This window comes from Schistocerca cancellata, chromosome 2, assembly GCF_023864275.1.
Source record: "Schistocerca cancellata isolate TAMUIC-IGC-003103 chromosome 2, iqSchCanc2.1, whole genome shotgun sequence".
NCBI classification, from domain to species: Eukaryota; Metazoa; Arthropoda; class Insecta; order Orthoptera; family Acrididae; genus Schistocerca; species Schistocerca cancellata.
Genome location: NC_064627.1, coordinates 425,406,709 through 425,425,997, shown reverse-complemented (window position 1 = coordinate 425,425,997; position 19,289 = coordinate 425,406,709). Strand labels below are relative to the sequence as shown.

The window sequence follows — 19,289 nt, the reverse complement described above, 5'->3', positions numbered from 1 at the left end:
TATGGCCTGTGCAGTTGACATGTTACTATGTAATGTATTCAGATCAGCTGATGACAAGCTAAGGAGTCAAAACTGGTAATGAAACTATTTGTATGTCTGGAGGCTTAAAAATGCAACAGAATAATTTTAATCTGTCTCCAGCTGCCAGAGACGGTCTTTGTGTGTGTGTGTGTGTGTGTGTGTGTGTGTGTGTGTGTGTGTGTGTGTGTGTGGTTTTTTGTCTGTTTTTGAAAAAAGGCCTTGTTGGCCAAAATTTAACTTTCCGACATCTTTTTGTGGTGCCTTTCTGCGACTCAGTATCTCCACTATATGGTGAGTAGCAACTATCCTTTTCATTGTATTGCAAAAAAATAATTTTAGCTACAGGATAGCCACAGTATTGACCTTAGCCAGCACACCTAGTTTGTGCTTGATTGTATTTTAGCATTTTGTCATCCGTTTTGTTACCAATGTAATGAAGATGGCTATCAGCTAATATCAAAAGTTAATGTAGAGCAAGGACAAAGAAAAACAGAGAAGTAAAAACAAAATTCTACCACACATCCCCCTCCCAGCATACTAACATGGGATGTCACACACTTGGTTACCACACTGCTTCATAAGTGATGCCATTTCAAATGCTGTTAAATTCATCTCGTGTGCTTTTTGAGGATGATATCTCCTGAACAGAGGCCCACCAGCGCAACAGCTTTAGAGTGACATACCTGGCACCATAAGCTACATCATCAATCAATCTGTTATCGGATTTGCATTCGTGAATGCTGCTATAATTGTTCTAACTCTCAAAAAAGAGAGACAGACAAGATAACTGTAGACCTATAAGTGTCTTTTCAAAAATGTAAAAGATTTTCGCTAACGGACATGATCCTGCATACTGCACAAGCCCAGAAACTGTTCACACAGCCTACTATGCACAATTACACAGTGTAATTCAGTATGGTATTATATTCTGGGGAGACTCTACATATAGCCCAAACATTCTCCTCACCCAAAAGAGAGCTATAAGAATAATGAACAAGGCAAAGCCGACTGATAGCTGCAGACCTCTCTTCCAAAAGTAGCTCATCCTACCCCTTGGCAGCCTGTGTATACTAGAACTATGCAAATTTATAAAAAGTAATATTACAAAATTTAATAAAAATGTAAATGTCCATGACTGTGGTACTAGACAGAAAATGAAACTCCATGTTAAAGAAATGTTCATCTCTGCCTTTAAAAACTTTCTCTTCTACGAAGGCATTAAAATATACAATAGCCTGCCCTCAGAAATAAAAAACAGTAAGTCCCTGACGGTATTTAATAAAAAATTAAAGTCATTCCTACTTGATCATTGCTTCTACAGTGCAAGCGAATTTCTGCTCCACGTGAGTGGAAAGAAACATGAAACAAATTGCAGCAAAGAATTTTGTAAAGAGTAAAACATTAATGCAAGTATGTACAAAAATCTTACTTCTATATCATCTGCTACTAAGCAAATTAAGTGCAGAAAGAACATCCAACCAGGTACTGTTGTGTATTTGTGTTAGAGGAATAAAGCACTAAAATCCAAATGTATAACTGGGTATGTAATTTGTGTGTTCATAACTTCTCAGAAAACGTGTATGTAAGCTCATGTTTGTGTAAGCTTTTGGCATATTACTTCATGCCAGAAAATTATCATAATGTCCAACATCAAATGTATGTTCGTGCATCACCATGTGCATGTCATGTACAGTATTGATTCAGAGGACAATAAATAAATAAATAAATTCTTTAACAAACATAATCTCCACAAGAATTGAATTTATTTCATCATTAGCAAGTTAATTGACACAATCAATGCCAGAGTTAATGTTTGGGTGCCATCACTGCGAAAGAAATCTACTATTTCCAGAATGAGATTTTCACTCTGCAGCAGAGTGTGCACTGGCAGATTAAAACTGTGTGCCCGACCGAGACTCGAACTCGGGACCTTTGCCTTTCGTGGGCAAGTGCTCTACCAACTGAGCTACTGAAGCACGACTCGTGCCCGGTACTCACAGCTTTACTTCTGCCAGTATCTCGTCTCCTACCTTCCAAACTTTACAGAAGCTCTCCTGCGAACCTTGCAGAACTAGCACTCCTGAAAGAAAGGATATAGCAGAGACATGGCTTAGCCACAGCCTGGGGGATGTTTCCAGAATGAGATTTTCACTCTGCAGCGGAGTGTGCTTGCCCGCGAAAGGCAAAGGTCCCAAGTTCGAGTCTCGGTCGGGCACACAGTTTTAATCTGCCAGGAAGGTTCAAATCTACTATTTATTCAGAATATTCTGGCCGTTTAAGTGGTTGTGGAAAGCCAAAAATTCCATTGTGTTAGCACAGAAAGAGCTTCAAAACCTGCTGATACAAATGTTTCCATTTTCTTGCGTTCAAGAAAGTACTGTGTACAGCTTTTTAATTATTCCTTGTGTAACTTCAGAAGTTTCTGTGGTGTGGGAGGGTGGGGAGGAGGGGGGGGGGGGGGGAGCAATTGCAGTTATATTCGGTTCCTATCTATGAACATGGCTTACATGATTTCCATGTGTATTTATTTATTTATTTAAAAGCTGGGCTATTTGTTTCTGTATTTCCACTGAACTTACTGGAAAAGAATGTCACCATCAGTAGGTACTGTATTAACACTAGACGGAACATCAGTATGACACAATATGGCGCCGACCAATACTGTAAAATCCAACTGTTAAAATTTAGTCTCAGTCTGAAGAAATTAACAGTGGTAGTAGGATTTATTACTTGCTAGGAAAAAAAAAAATTATCAATTGGTACTCATGACAAAAATTGTTTGGTAAATTCTACTAGAGATGGGTAGTTTGCGAACAAACGGGTGTAAAAAATTTAGTCTCAGTCTGAAGAAATTAACAGTGGTAGTAGGATTTATTACTTGCTAGGAAAAAAAAAAATTATCAATTGGTACTCATGACAAAAATTGTTTGGTAAATTCTACTAGAGATGGGTAGTTTGCGAACAAACGGGTGTAAAGGACCGAGGAACGAATTCCAAGGAACGATTGGTTCATAGTTCACTTCGGTCGCGGCGGTCTATTTATAGTTCCCAGGAATGAGGAACGATCAGTTCATAGTTCACTTCGGTCGTGGCGGTCTACTTATAGTTCCCAGGAACGAGGAATGATCGGTTCATAGTTCACTTCGGCCACGGCAGTCACCTCGGCAGTTCTCGTTCCAGCCTCGGTCACGTGCTCGTCTGTCTCGGTCTTCCTCGGCCGCACTCGTCGTTCATCGCATGACCACCTGTCTCAGTTCCACTGCCGACTGCTCCTAGCTAGTTCAGTATCCATTTGTTCATTTCGTTCACTGCATTCGCCTATTTTACATGTGTTGTGTTCCAAACTGTTCGTGCACTAGGTTCTCGCTATTCAGCATCCACGACCGGCAATCAAAAAGTATTTTATAGTTACGTAAATTACATAAAAATTACGTTTTATGTAGTAGGTACGTCTTTTCTGGTAACAAAAGAGCATATCAGATCACTTCATTATATCGATGAACAGCAGAAGACATACTTATAACAAGGCAAGTTTTTTGTTATTCATATATTTTTTAGTTTCATCGACTTGATTTAGCAGCCAACTTTTAATAATTTGCTTAATTTTTAGTGTAAGAAAATTCATATAAAATGATTTTCGTGTATCTTTCATATACAAAACTTTACATTTAGGAGGGCTCTAATTATTTTTAAGTTTGGTTTTTTCCAATTTGCATTACCTGCTAGTTTGGTTTCTTTGGGTCATTTTGGCTCAGTAGCAAAAGCGGTGCCTCTCCATTTGAAAAGACATAGATTGCCATAAAATCATGTTGTTGTTGTTGTTGTTGTTGTTGTGGTCTTCAGTCCTGAGACTGGTTTGGTGCAGCTCTCCATGCTACTCTATCCTGTGCAAGCTTCTTCATCTCCCAGTACCTACTGCAGCCTACATCCTTCTGAATCTGCTTAGTGTATTCATCTCTTGGTCTCCCTCTACGATTTTTACCCTCCACGCTGCCCTCCAATACTAAATTGGTGATCCCTTGATGCCTCAGAACATGTCCTACCAACCGATCCCTTCTTCTCGTCAAGTTGTGCCACAAACTTCTCTTCTCCCCAATCCTATTCAATACTTTCTCATTAGTTATGTGATCTACCCATCTAATCTTCAGCATTCTTCTGTAGCACCACATTTCGAATGGTTCTATTCTCTTCTTGTCCAAACTATTTATCGTCCATGTTTCACTTCCATACATGGCTACACTCCATACAAATACTTTCAGAAATGACTTCCTGACACTTAAATCTATACTCGATGTTAACAAATATCTCTTCTTCAGAAACGCTTTCCTTGCCATTGCCAGTCTACATTTTATGTCCTCTCTACTTCGACCATCATCAGTTATTTTGCTCCCCAAATGGCAAAACTCCTTTACTACTTTAAGTGTCTCATTTCCTAATCTAATTCGCTCAGCATCACCCGACTTAATTCGACTACATTCCATTATCCTCGTTTTGCTTTTGTTGAGGTTCATCTTATATCCTCCTTTCAAGACACTGTCCATTCCATTCAACTGCTCTTCCAAGTCCTTTGCCGTCTCTGACAGAATTATAATGTCACCGGCGAACCTCAAAGTTTTTATTTCTTCTCCGTGGATTTTAATACCTACTTCGAATTTTTCTTTCATATATACTTATAATCTCAAAAACATTTGTTCTGAAGGAGCTTTTGAACCAAAAACTTTATTACTGCAAACTTAATTATTATTATTATTATTGCTGCATTAATGTTAATAATGCAACATAAAAACCTTATTTTTACTAAGCGTGTGACGCAAGTATTAGAAAACCACATTTTATTTTATGCTTCCATAAAGTCTCTACTTCGCCTACGAACTCAGAAACAACATGGAGTATATATAGGGTGTAAACGATTATTGTTTACAATGTAGCATAGCTATGTAGTGGAAGTCGAAACGAAGAATTTTATACAAGACACTTGTGGTCTATTAAGTGGGAAACAGCCACCAACAGGTTTACAAGACTACATCAGCTGTAGCCCATGCGCATAGTGTGAGATTTTCATGTTCTCTTCTCCAGCTCTCTACACATCGTCATTGATTGTTTCACAATTGTTGCTTGCATTAGCTTGTTATTTCTTCACTGCCTAATTATTACATGTTTGTCTGTTTGCTGTATCTGCTTGTAACGGGCAACACATCATCCGTAAATGGCGAGCAGTCTGTACTCGGAGCCGGTATTCCGTGCGCCACCCTGTATTATTTCCCCACACAAGGCTACGGGTGGCTAAACGACAGGTTCTGCAGAATCACAGAAATTACTTTTAAAAGTGTGTAAGAATTCTGTAATTAATAAAAATTCTATACTCAAGGGGAGAGGCAAGTGCCCCCTCTTGGTGCCCTCCATCCTTCAGTCACTAACACTACTAGTTTTCAGTTTTTCATAAGAACCATATACCAAGCACAAATGAACGGTGAACGAATGAAAATGAACGGTTCCCAAAAAAGAACGATCAGCAGTGAACTAGTTCCCAAGGATGAACGAGTTTGCACATCTTTAAATTCTACACTCTGCAGAGAAACTGAAAGAATACAGAAAGTATTGTACAAGCATTTCAGAACATTAACATTTATTTGAGTGAGACTATATATACATACATTCACTAAACAAATTCAGTCCTGCACTCTGGGAATGAGTGTGGGGAGCAGATGTTGGAATCTCATGTTGCCTGTCTGCACAAGGTCCTATTATCCATTTCAAAATGATTGACCCCTGACTTTGAGCTCGTATTCTGATCGCATTGCATTATGAACATCGATATGTTATACCTTGTCAGAATTGTGGAAATATCTACTTTTATTTTGTTTCTTAATTAAATCTGGTGATGCTGCAGGAATTAGATTAGGAAATGAGACGCTTAAAGTAGTAAATGAGTTTTGTGATTTGGAGAGTAAAATAACTGACGATGCTCAAAATAAAGAGGATATAAAATGTAGACTGGCAATGGCAAGGAAAGCATTTATGAAGAAGAGAAATTTGTTAACATCGAGTATAGATTTAAGTGTCAGGAAGTCGTTTCTGAAAGTATTTGTATGGAGTGTAGCCATGTATGGAAGTGAAACATGGACGATAAATAGTTTGGGCAAGAAGAGAATAGAACCATTCGAAATGTGGTGCTACAGAAGAAATCTGAAGATTAGATGGGTAGATCTCATAACTAATGAGGAGGTATTGAATAGAATCAGAAAGAAGAGAAATTTGTGGCACAACTTGACTATATGAAGGGATCGGTTGGCAGGGCATATTCTAAGGCATCAAGGGATCACCAGTTTAGTATTGGAGGGCAGCGTGGAGGGTAAAAATCGTAGAGGGAGACCAAGAGATGAATACACTAAACAGATTCAGAAGGATGTAGGTTGCAGTAGGTCCTTGGAGATGAAGAATCTTGCACAGGATAGAGTATCCTGGAGAGCTGCATCAAACCAGCCTCTGGACTGAAGACCACAACAACAACATTATTTTGTCTCTGAATATTACATCTTAGATGAAATGGGGCAATATATTAAGAGAAACTGCTTTTTTTGTTTTTTCAGTGAGTATCAACTTTAGGGACACACAAAAATCGGAGCATGGTTAGGAGAAAAATTTACTTGACCAGGTTAAAGATACAACATTTTTCTACTTACAGGGAGATTTTTATTTATTTATTTTAATTACTCGTTTTAATGCTATAATGTCAAATGTAGGACACTGCCATTGAGCTTACCATTGTAGTTATTATGATGAAGAAGGAACTGGCGTTAATCTTGAACTTTTATTGTGTACACTATATGCCTTTACTAATCAATACTTTCATGTTTGTTAGTTAAGAGTTTGTAAATCAATTGTGTTAGTAGCTGCAATATATGCGAGGCTGTGGTGGAGTGTAGTTATCACACCAGGGCACCGCCACTGTTGTAATGTGCCATAAGTGTCTGTTCATCAGCAAAGAACACAGATTCATAATAGCTTTTCAGTACAGCATTGGCATGTTCAGTTTTTGTTTTGTTGTGAGTAGATGGAAATAATACAGGAAATTACAAATGAATGCTCAATATGCAAGCAGCTCAAATAAATGAACATTTGTACAGCACGTTTCAACAATAAATGGAAAAGTTGATTAGCTCGAATAAATTTTGCAGTAAAGAATGATGACTGAAATAATACCTGTGTTAATCGATTTTGCTGCTGGCTGAGATCTTGCTGCTGTCTGAGGTCTTGCTGCTGTCATTGCAATGATCTGTTTGGATTAGCAATAGTTTTATTGCTATATCAAGACAGTGGACTCTTCAAGTTTGTGTATGTGACTCACTGAAATCCTCCAGATACTTGGAAAACACAACTGTAAAGTACTATTTCTTTTAAAATTCCTGTTCTCCATTGCTACCTTGTTCTTGAAAAATGCCCAGATAAGTAAAATGACACTCAATTCGAAGTGTGCTACAAGCAAGCACAGAAGTTTAATTTCCTTGTCCACTGATCGCAGTATACTTTCCATAAGGTACTCCTGCACCCTGAAGTGTGGTCAGCGTGTTTTTGTATGACATGGCATTAGATGGAAGCTCTACGTTACTGCTTTCCATCCATTCAACAATAGAGTCCTTCTCCATTTCATAGGTGGATTTTATGATACTGGCTTTATCGTTGTGTGATATGGAGCTTGATCAAAACAACTGCAGATGTGTTTGGTAATTTTTCAAGAATACTCCTAAACCACTCTTCATAGTGTGTGTCATTCATTTCAGAATGATAATCATCACCTTCTTTTGGCCAATAAAACATAAGCCAGCAGTTTGCATGAACCCATCTTCGTTCCCTATGTGGCACATTATAATCCTTTTCCCAGAACCAGATGGTGTTTGAATTTCCCCTTTCCAGCCGTTCTACTTGTGAACTCTAACTCTGTGATAATCATATACATTTTCTGATGCATAAGGCATTTTTTGGCAAACCACCAGGAATGATTTGCACCACACCAACTCTCATCAGTGTAATAAATAGCCCATCCAGCATTGCACAAGTGTCTTACGTCCTGCAAGAACTCACCTCTTTTCCATGCTATTTGGTTATTTTCCATCAGCACAGTTTTTTGTTGAACTTTTTGATCTGAAGTCCAATTTTAAAATAGCACAGCAAAGGGTTGTTTCACTCATATTAGGAAAATCTTCCACTTCTGTATTCAAATTTTCCCAACATTGGTGCCACTGTTGGAAACTGCTTTTCCACATAGAGGTCATGAATTTTTCTTCTTATGACTCCCTCTGTAAGCTCGTCCAGCTTGCCTGCCAGAACTCTTATTTGTTGACACAGGACATAAATTTCCTCTATATTCTCTTGAAATTCGATTCACTGTACTTTCATTAACCCTGAGGAATTCAGAAGTTCTCTTTACTGGCTTTACTGCTCATACCCTGATCTTTTTTGGCCTCGAAGTAAGCACAATCACTGATCACCATAGACTTTTCACAACTCCATAAATGACACATCATTTAGCACAAGTACAAACGAATTGATTATGTTATGAGCACTGTTTCACACAAATAAACAACAACAAATGGGAGCCTGATTGTTTCCTATCTGATGGGAAGCGATGCAAACACTGCAACAGTGAACACTGAAGTGGAAATACTGTTCAGAGATCCGGCAACGTAACACACACGAGCACATGGCGCATAAAACCACAAAAGCAAATAAATTAAATATGTGACATTAGTGCTGTGTGTAGATTTACATGCATAAAAGCATAACAACAGTGAAAGGCAACAACAGAGCTTGCACTTACACTTTTCATCTTGTTAATATGTATCACCATAAGGCAAATTGCAAAAACCGACGTGCACCATAATTGGGACAAAACAACTTATTGGACAGCACAGACAATTCATCTGGAAGTTGAATGTCGTTGTATCTTTAAACTGTGCAAAGGAAATTTTTCTCTTAATTGTGGTCTGACTTCTATGACTCCTCAAATTTGACACTCACCAAAAAATGGCAGAAAAAACACACTTTTTCTTAAATATTACTGTGTATGCTGCCCCCTTTTCAACTAAAATGTAATATTCATGCACCAAATAAAAGTAGACATTTCCACGATTCCGGCAAGGTATAAGACGTCAATGTTTGTCAGATGATGTGACCAGAATATGAGCTCTAAACTCAGGTCAATCATTATGAAATGGATAATGATGGAGGTGATACCTTGTTGCCCTTCCTCCGGCCTCTTATGGAGTGTCAAATATGTATCTGTGTCATGTGAGTGACTGATGAGTGCTTGTAGTGCAGTGCTGTGACTGTTGTTATAAATGAAGAAAAGGGGGAAATTGTAACCTGTTGCTGGCACATAACTTATTTCTCTCATACCACACCAAGGGAACCTCCAAACGCAACACCCCCATCTGACAGGCAGATCACCATTGTAGTGTCACATGCCTTCACTCCATGAGACATTGCTGTGAGGTTTGAAATTTAACGTGGGACATCGACAGAAAGTCTACTGATCAGGAACTTTATACCACCACCTTTTATCCCTTCTGTGTCCAAGTACTAGTGATGAAAATTTCTTCTACCTCCAGAATTCAAACCGTCTACCTCCAAGTTGACCAAACTGCTCTGGCATGTGCTAGTTTCTCAGATACAGAAGCAGGTGCTTACAGATATGACAAACAATATTTGTTTGTCAGTAGATATAATTTTTTGTTAACGACTATGTATCCTTTTTTTCATATTACCAAAGAACGACAAAAAAGGCTGTCAGTCCTGCCGGTGCCATGTAGGAACACAGGCATGTGTGTGTGGCTGTTCTTCTTCCTACTCCCCACCCCACATCCCATCGTTCCCATCCCAAGCTGTAGGACTCAAAATTAACCTTCATAGGATGAGTCATGAGCTCTGTCAGTATCATGGTCTTCATCGAAGACCATGCTCTGGATGTAATAAACGAATACATTTATCTGAGACATAAAACCCAGCTCGGGGAAGATAAATGGACAGCAGAGATCACATGGAAAATCAGCCTCACGTGGATGGCATTTGGGAAACTTGTTTGGATTCTCTATAAACTGACTTTCCCTATAAATTTAAAAAGGAAGGTTTATGATTCCTGCTAGGGACAACATAAGGGCTCGAAACACACTTACAAGGAATGCAATTTGTCTCTGGATCTGTCAAAGGGCCATAGAGAGAGCATACGTGGAGTGAGTTTGAGAGAAAGGATCAAGAACGAAGAGAGGAGGAAAAGAATGGAAGTCTATGACACTCTCAAGAGACTGAAGTGGTTTTGGGCAGGACGCATGGCCAGATATCATTTTACACATGGGCCAAAACACCGATGCAGTGACATCTGAGGGAGTCAAAGATTAGTGTCGAATATCCTCTGATGAGCCAATGACATGCAGGAAAAAACTGGATTCGGACTGCCCAGCAAAGAGTGACATGTAAATCTTTGGAAGAGGCGTATGTCCATGAGTGCATATCTAGAGGCTGGAGAAGAAGAAGAATTTGTCTCTCTCAGTAAAGATGACTGTTGAAGCAATTTTCATTACAAAACTGTGTTCTTATTTATGTACAGTGCAGGCTTTTTCTTTACCCAGATGTTGTCAAACTGAAATAATTTTTTGGTTTGTGGTATTAAGTCTTCTCTGGGAGAACTGTTGAAGAAAAAGTGTGAAGTCCTCAAGTATCCTTTGCAGTATGTCATGGAAACAAAGAAAATAATAAAATAAGTCATAATGAAAACAATAGCATAAAATCTAATACTTATCGTCTAGTACAGATATTCTTAATATCATGTGCAGCAATAATATGTTAACATCCAAAGATAACAAATGATGTCAACACCAAAACTTACTTCGCAACATATGTTGTCGGTGACATTACATTGACAGTCTGTGTGAATGCAACCATTTGAAACTCATTATGGAATGTTTAGATGTTCCATTGCAGTCTGCGATATCCAGTTTGAATCGTCTGGCAGTAATATGATGCAATCATGCTAGTGACCTAATGTCTGCCAACATTCTTCAGGCTCAGAATTTGGTAGCTGCACACTCATAAATAATCAAGCAGTCTGAAACCATCACCAAAATAGTTGTATACTTCAGTCACGATGATTTGGAAAAGTCTGTACACGCGTAAGAAGGTGGAAAATGGCATTGGAGTCTGATCAATTCCTGATTATCATCACTATCTGATAAACTTGTACAATAGTAGAATCCATTAATTCATTGATTAAAGCTGCCAAAGTCACAGTCAAAGTCCACTATTTTCCGCTCAGTCTTGCAACACGTCGTCTGATGTCACATCTAGAGCATCAGTTATTCAAATCACTAATGAACAATCATTTTAAGTTTGTACTGGAACCTCAGCCTTCAGGAAAAAGCCAAGACCCAATTTCAGCATCAAATAACTGTGAGTTACCAATGGTAGTAGTTACCAATGGTAGTAGTTACCAATGGTAGTAGTTACCAATGGTAGTAGTTACCAATGGTAGTAGTTACCAATGGTAGTAGTTACCAATGGTAGTAGTTACCAATGGTAGTAGTTACCAATGGTAGTAGTTACCAATGGTAGTAGTTACCAATGGTAGTAGACTCCTGCCCTCGGATTAATAATATTTTTTTATGTGGGGGTGGAAAAAATGCCAGATTTAACTGAAATTTTTGCTTTCACATTATGACTTTAAAAATTGCAGAGTTCACATTGTTTATTACCTTATAGTTTACGTGAAATTTTTCATGTTATATACATTAGAAATGCGGAACATTTAGAATTGGAACATAAAAGAAGATTTTGTGTCAGTAAAGCTTTTTTCACCATCCGGGAGGACTTTTGCATATCCTTAATCTGGAGAAATGAAGGAGTAAGCGATAATGGAACATAACTAAACAACCCTTTATTTGCGTTGACATTGTACTATTTGGCTCTGATGGAGGTGAACTTCAACAACATATAGAAGACAATCAGAGCACGTTAGATGTTGGGCAGAAAATAATAGATAATTAACACATGGAAAAGAAAATGGTACAACATAGATGCCATAATACCATTTGCTATATTCTTATATTTAGAGGTGACTGGATGTATAACACATGAAGTAAACATGAAGAGTAGAAATGTCTGAAAAGTGCTTTTGATAAACTAAATAGAATTTTTAGAACAAGTATTCTGACATATTTGAAATGGAAATGTTTATACCCATCTGTATTGTGAGCTTTGACTTGTGGCATTGTGAGATTGGATATCACAAAAATCATTCAAAAAGTGAGGGTTGCTTCTTGAGCAGTGGAAAGGTATGTGTTGTAAAATTGTTAGAAGAGACAAGAAAATACTCCTTGTTGCCTTATGAAGATACTTCTCAGGCAGTGCACCTAAAGCGAACACAAACAGCGACAGTACTGTGTAAAACAGATGATTATATATCTCACAGATATCTATAGAAGGATCTTGGATTTATTACACTCTTTAATGTTTTTTGTTTCTGATAGTAAAAATCAGTTTCAGTTAAAATTTGTAAAATTCTGGTACATGACACAAAAATAATTTTCATTTAGTCACTGCCTCCTTTTCTATAGTTCATAGTGGAATTATGTACACTTGTGCAAAGGTCTTCACCAAACTCACATCTAACATAAAGCAATAAATTAGAAATATCTATCCATTCACAGTAAAACAAATAATGTACTTTATTAGCTATTCCCTCTGAGTATTATATCCGATTATCCAGATTCATGGATTAGAAATACAGTACCTCTTTGCAAAATGACATGTAGCAATGTTCATTGTTAAGCTGTGCACAAGTAGATATGGTATTTATTGTAAATGGGCCTGTGTTGCTGCAGATGTGAGTAACTATTCTCTTTGTAATATAAGGATGTATTAATTTAAATATTAAGCTACCAGTAGTGATAAACAGCCATTATTTAATATAACTGAGGAAGGAGAAGTTTTTTTTAAAGTAGTGAATTTTCTGCTAATTCTGTTGAGTTATGCTTGGTATTAGAAAGTGCGAAGAAGGAGCAGTTTACTTTAAAGTAGTGGATTTCATACTAATTCTATTAGGTTACGGTTAGTATTAGGTAAAATTTTAATGAGCAGTGTAATTACAGTTTGTTGTTAATTTAATGTACAGATGAAATTTGTAAGGTTGCTTCTGTTTTGTGTACCTTGACTTGTTACACGTTGCTGAAACTCTTCTTGGAAAGATTTTCAAAACATTATGAATGAATGGGGTCTCTGATTCTTGTACACCAAACATGGATTAAACTTTCTGTGAATACGAAACCAATAGTCATACCTGTTCTATACTAATGTTGTAATGATTGTTCCACATGACTGAGTTTGGTTGTAGGACATATGGGTTTTGTTTGCATTTGATAATGATACTACAATGCTGAAAGAAATAGTGTATAAAATAAAATTTCAAAATAAGATGTGTGTTGGACAAGTTTTCCATAATATTTCTTAACTGTTCAGCAATGAACACGAACATTCATTATTGTGAGAAATAAAATATTGGATAGTGATTTAATCACTGCATTTTGGAGGGATGTGTGGCATCCTAAATCGTGAGTAGTTTCAGTTCTGGTAAACCTTCTGAATGTCATTCAAGTAATACTCAGGCATAAATCTTTATCTTTCAGATTTTTGATCAATGGAAACAACGTTGCACATCTGCGATGATAATTATGTTTTGACCTGCATTATGAATACAAACATTCTGGTTGTTATAAATATTTATCTTGTTATTGCACTTAAATACCGAATCTGCATATTATTATTTTGTACTGCTGCTAGGTACTTGCAAAAACGACTGTGTCCCACCCATTCAGGCATCTGAGTGACTTGCCCCTCCTTTTTAACCTTCCCTCAACATATCCCCTTTCTCTTCCATAATAATTCTGAAAGCTTGGACAGTGTGTGTAAAAAATATGTTCCTATCAGCAGTACTGATATTATGTTGCATGACTGTAAATAATGACCAGCTATTCTGTCTCATAATTAAATAGGTTTCTCTAGTGAATTTTCCTTTTGGTACATTTAATCTTTTTTTGTAGTATTTTTTCTTGTATGCTTAACTTCTAGATCTTTTATGGAGGCAAAAGCTATGTGAAAACACCTGCGAAACCAAGTCAGAAGCAGTTGGCCCATGACAAACTTGTATTGTCACGACTCAGTCCAGCAGCTGGTCCAGGATGTGGCATAGGCAGTAAAGCATCTGGCAGTATGCAAGCTATGGGGTAAGGCACTTTACATTTCTAATTCAGTATGTCGTACTCACAGTTACATAATTTTCTCTGTTTCACTACTGCTACGAAATAACACACTTCATATGTTCCAGAATACCATTCCTAGTTAGTAGAATCACTGGTTTCTTATTCAGGGAGGATGAGAGATTGATTTAAGGAGGATTAGTAATAAGTCAGGTTACTTGGAACCAGTGTTGTATGAGGGTGAAGAGAACTGATGATGAAAGAAACATGTTAAAGAAAATGGTAGAAGATGTTTCAAAAATGGTGAGCACTGTTAAGCTTCTGCTCAGAGATGATGGAAGGGAGATATAGGCCATTAGGTGACTGAGAAGTAAGGATAGAGTAGACAAAGTTTACAAAATATATAATTGAAAGAATAATACAAATTGATAAATGGAGAGAGAAAAATGTAATAGATCTCGAGAGGAAAAAATAGAACATGTGGAGCATCTGAAGTGGAAGGATTCATAAATGTTCAGCTGTCTATAGGTCTGAGGTGTATGTATGTGTTCTGCTAATCACAGTCGAACTGATGAACCTGAAATTGTACATGAAAATAGCAAGTATGTATGGTTCAAATCTGTACTTTTTGCCATTTTGAAAGTTTCCCCTTTTCAAAGTTACAGCTATTTATAAGATGTCTGTGAATACCACAGGGGACAATTATAATGCAGGAACACCAATTTGACAGTACCCTCTCCCTTAAAACCCATATCCTTTTGTCTTTCCTTCTCCTTCCCTCTTTCCTGACGAAAGCTAGAATTTTGTGTGTATGTTTGTGTTTGTTTGTGTGTCTATCGACCTGCCAGCGCTTTTGTTTGGTAAGTCTCATCATCTTTCTTTTTAAATATATTTTTCCCACGTGGAATGTTTCCCACTATTATATTCACTACATAATATTCAGTTTGACAGCTACCGCCCTTTCCATGTTGGACACTGCCTTCCTTAAAGCCTTGATATCTACGGTTAAGTAACTGACTAACCCTATCCAACATTAAATATGATGGGCATCCTCTATCACTATGCACCCACTCCTACCAGTACTTTCAAGTATAGCTCCTACTTTCAGAAAGATTCAGAAGAACTGCCTTCATTATCTGGCATAACCCAGACCTTGAATGATTCTCAATAGACTCATCAAGTCATGCCCCACAGTGAGATTACCTGCAGTCTTGAATTCTACCTTATTTTATTTTAATTTATTCTCATGGTTTCCCACAGATGCCTGTCCATTTTTGTTTTCTGTTTTATATTTTTTCACTGTTTTGCTCCCTCTGTATTATTTCTTCCTCTCTCTTTTTTGCTATATGCATTTTTGCTGTTATCTTTTCCACCTACCTTCTTGTCATATTCATCTAATCCATCCCTTACTTCTTATTTTATTGTTCCCTTCTGTAATCTCTGAACTGAATGTGGCACAGTTCTTACTAATGTACTTGTTGCAATCTGCCACACTGGGGCACATTTTCCTTCAATCGTGCTACAGGTCCTCATACAAGATGGTTCCCTCTTAACTTGTATTCTGAATGACATATCCAACCTCACATCTCACTCAGCCCTCCCGTGCACGTCCTTGCTCCCTTTCTTGTCCAGTCTTCACAAACAAATTCTTCTGTCCTCCCCAAAGAAGGAATCTGACAGAGAGAGGGCATTTGCTGCCATACTAAAATTCTTATAACATAAAATGAAATAATTTCACTGTCGTGCTGAGAACAGTTTTGAAATCAGCATAAAAATGTTAATTATCAAAAAACATTTATTTTGAATCACGTGATGTCATGCATCCTGGTGTTCTCCTTAAGTCTGTCTCTTGAATATGAAGGTAGTTTTCTTGCCTTAAGCGTATGTCTTACAGGCTTAGGCTGCGGGGTAACCAAGAACCTTGTGAACTCATGTTTTGAGGTACCTGCACTTGTAATAAATGTCTTTGTGCATGTGCACATTGATAATGTTTGTGTTGTATGTAGAGGTGGGTGGCACACAATTTGTGTTTGTGTGAGCCAGCAAGTGATAGGGTAGTCAGATGTTGTTACAGAAAAACCTTTAACAAATCACCAATTACTTAAATATTTACTTCATTAACTGGGACTTTTCCCTAAATGGTTCACCTCATTTATATGAATGAGGTAACCAGAATGTTATTTCAAAATTTTTTGTTGATATAGTATTCAATAATTACAACTTGCATGTGCTGGAAACTAAAGTGTAGATCAACATTAACTCAGCAAGTTTTCACATTTAAATTGCCTCTAAAATCAGCAGTTTTTGTTGTGATTTAAAGAAAGCATCTAAAATGAAGTAGACATTGTTGTTATTGAAATATTATTCTATTTGACAAATGGCACAGGACGGATATGAGGTAACTTAAAGAAAACTCTTTGTACAATGCATTTTGTCCCCCTACGGAAAAAAATAAGTAAGTTTAGTTTGCTTCTTCCTTCCAATATAATGCACTAACCAGTGTTATGTTTCCCACTAAAATTACACAGAGACCATTGAAACATCAGTCAATTCCAGATGAACTCACAACAATGGAGTAAAAAAATATTAACCAAATATTTACGATCTACCTTTTGACTAGAATGTGGTGGCTGTTGTCGTCGTCGTCGTCTCCAGTCCAACAACAGGTTTGACACAGCTCTCCATGGTAGTTTATGCCCTATTAGCCTCTTCAGCTTTCATTGACAAACATTTTACCAGACATGTCAATACTTGCCCAACCAGTGTGCAGTGTGCTAGTCGTAGACATGAATTTTCAAATCAGATGTATGACTCGGTCCTCATTTCTTCGTTACAAAAAGGTGAACATAAGATCTTCCACAGCAGTGATGTTCAAAATGGATGAGGATTTGTGTGTATTTGTTATCTCTTTATTTGATCGTGGGCTGCCAGTTGTAGAAGTGTGTGTGTCTCCGCATCTCAGAAATGAGCCTAACACATAAAAAATATTAGTCTTCGCAACAATGTAACATCTTCAAATAATGGATTCAATTCAGTCTTGCAGATCCTTTTCCTTCAAATAAAGAAAACCCAGAATCTTTGTACTGCTGGTCATGTGATACCAGGTTTGTCCCAAAAGTTGCAATTTTCTTGAAACAAAATGCCACCGCTATTATATCAATCTTTAAATGTACTCTCTGGTATCAGTAACTCTTTAGTACACTGTCCCCACAACTCTGGATAATCATAGCTGGATAATTCATCTTCCAAATTTTAAATAAACATCTTTGATTAACATATCTCTTGATATGATTCAGTTTATCTGCAATCATAACTTCCCTTAATAATGAATCATAGCTAGAGATATTAATCTGTAGAATTCCAGTATCTACATGTAATATTCTTTTCTAAATTGATTAAAAAAAATAAAAAATAAAAAAAAACACATTTAACATCACAGAATTACCAGTGAAGTCCATTGCACATTATTCTCAGTTAACACTTGCAGGAAGTACTGCTTGGTAATGTAATTTCTAATAGAAGCACATGAAATGTCTCTTGAATGTGCAATGTCATGAGTTCGATCTTCTCTGTCATTCTGCCTTAGAATTCAGAGTTTAGGTACAACTTACGATTTTACATTACAAGCAAAATCTTATGAACTTCTCCTTCGAGTAAACTGTTTATAGTCAGAGATATTACCATATGTAACAAAAAAAATCAATTTTTTATGTTAATAAAATATTCTTTCCTTTCCTGAGCCTCTAATTCTCTTCCTATGTTGAATTAACTTTCAATCAATTTGGAGAAAAAATCTCTCCTAAAAACCCAGGCTCATATCATTGAACTTTGTAGTTTAGATTTCAGTAACTTCCAAGTATTCTTCAGAAATCATTGTAAATGCTTTTTCTTTACTAACAGTAAAAATCAACACAATTTGAGTGATACACTCACAGTTTATTGTTCACGGTACCATCATCTCTACTGAAGTGGTTATAACATTGTTTCAACATTTATTTTGACATTTTAACAATGGGATAAGAGTATTGGAAAAATCTTCCAAGGGATCCTTCTATTGGCTAGCTGTCCTGGACTGCAATATTGGCCAGCTCCAGACAGGGCTGTGATGGCAGCATGTCTTTTCCACTCTCATGGGTATAACATGAAACAAAACACAACAAATACACCTTTCTTGAGTACAACAAAATGGAAAGCAAAGACAATTACAACTAACATTAACAACATACCTGATATCACCCAGTGGAAATACTCACGTAGTGTTTCAAAGCTCCTTTTGAACACTACAGTCTGCACAACTACCACAATTTACATCCATTTGAACCTTCCTATTTTACTCAAGCCTTGATCTCCTACACCTCTTACCCTCCACACTTCCTTCCATTACCAAACTGACAGTGCCTTCATGCCTCATAATGGGTCCTATCAACCAGCCCCTTCTTTTTGCCAAGTTGTACCATAAATGGTTTTTTCCCCCCCAACTCAGTTCACTACCTTCTCATTTGTTATTCAGTTTACTTCAACATTCTTCTATTAAACCACATTTGAAAAGCTTCTGGTCTCTTCTGAACTGCTTGTTGTCTATATTTCACTTCCATGCAAGGCTACACTCCAAATACCTTCAGAAAAGACTTCCTAATACTGAAATTGATGTTAACTATTCCGTGATCATCAATCACTTTGCTACCCGAATAGAAAAACTCATCTGCTACTTTTAGTGTCACCCTTACTACTCTGATCCCCTCAGCATCACCTGATTTAATTCTACTACATTACATTACGCATGTTTTACATTTGTTGATGTTCATCTTATAATCTCTTTTTGAGACACTATCCATTCTGTCTAACTGTTCTTCCAAGCCCAGTGCCATTTCTGAGAGAATGATAGTATCATCGACAAACCTGATAGTTCTTATTTCTGTTTGTTGAACAGTAATTCCCTTCCAAATTTTCTCCTTTGTTTCCTTCATAGCTTAGTCAGTGCACAAATTGAATAACATTGGGGATAGGCTACATTCCTAATTCACT

The 19,289-nt window shown here is 37.1% G+C and overlaps 1 protein-coding gene across 1 annotated transcript in view; it reads left to right on the top strand.

Moving 5' to 3' along the window:
• Window positions 1-19,289, top strand: part of LOC126161887 (protein MCM10 homolog) — a 99,726-nt gene that overhangs the window by 42,343 nt on the left and 38,094 nt on the right. The window contains exon 8 of the mRNA XM_049918027.1: window positions 14,137-14,291. Within this exon, the coding sequence (XP_049773984.1) occupies window positions 14,137-14,291 (155 nt within the window). The remainder of the gene's footprint in view (window positions 1-14,136; window positions 14,292-19,289) is intronic.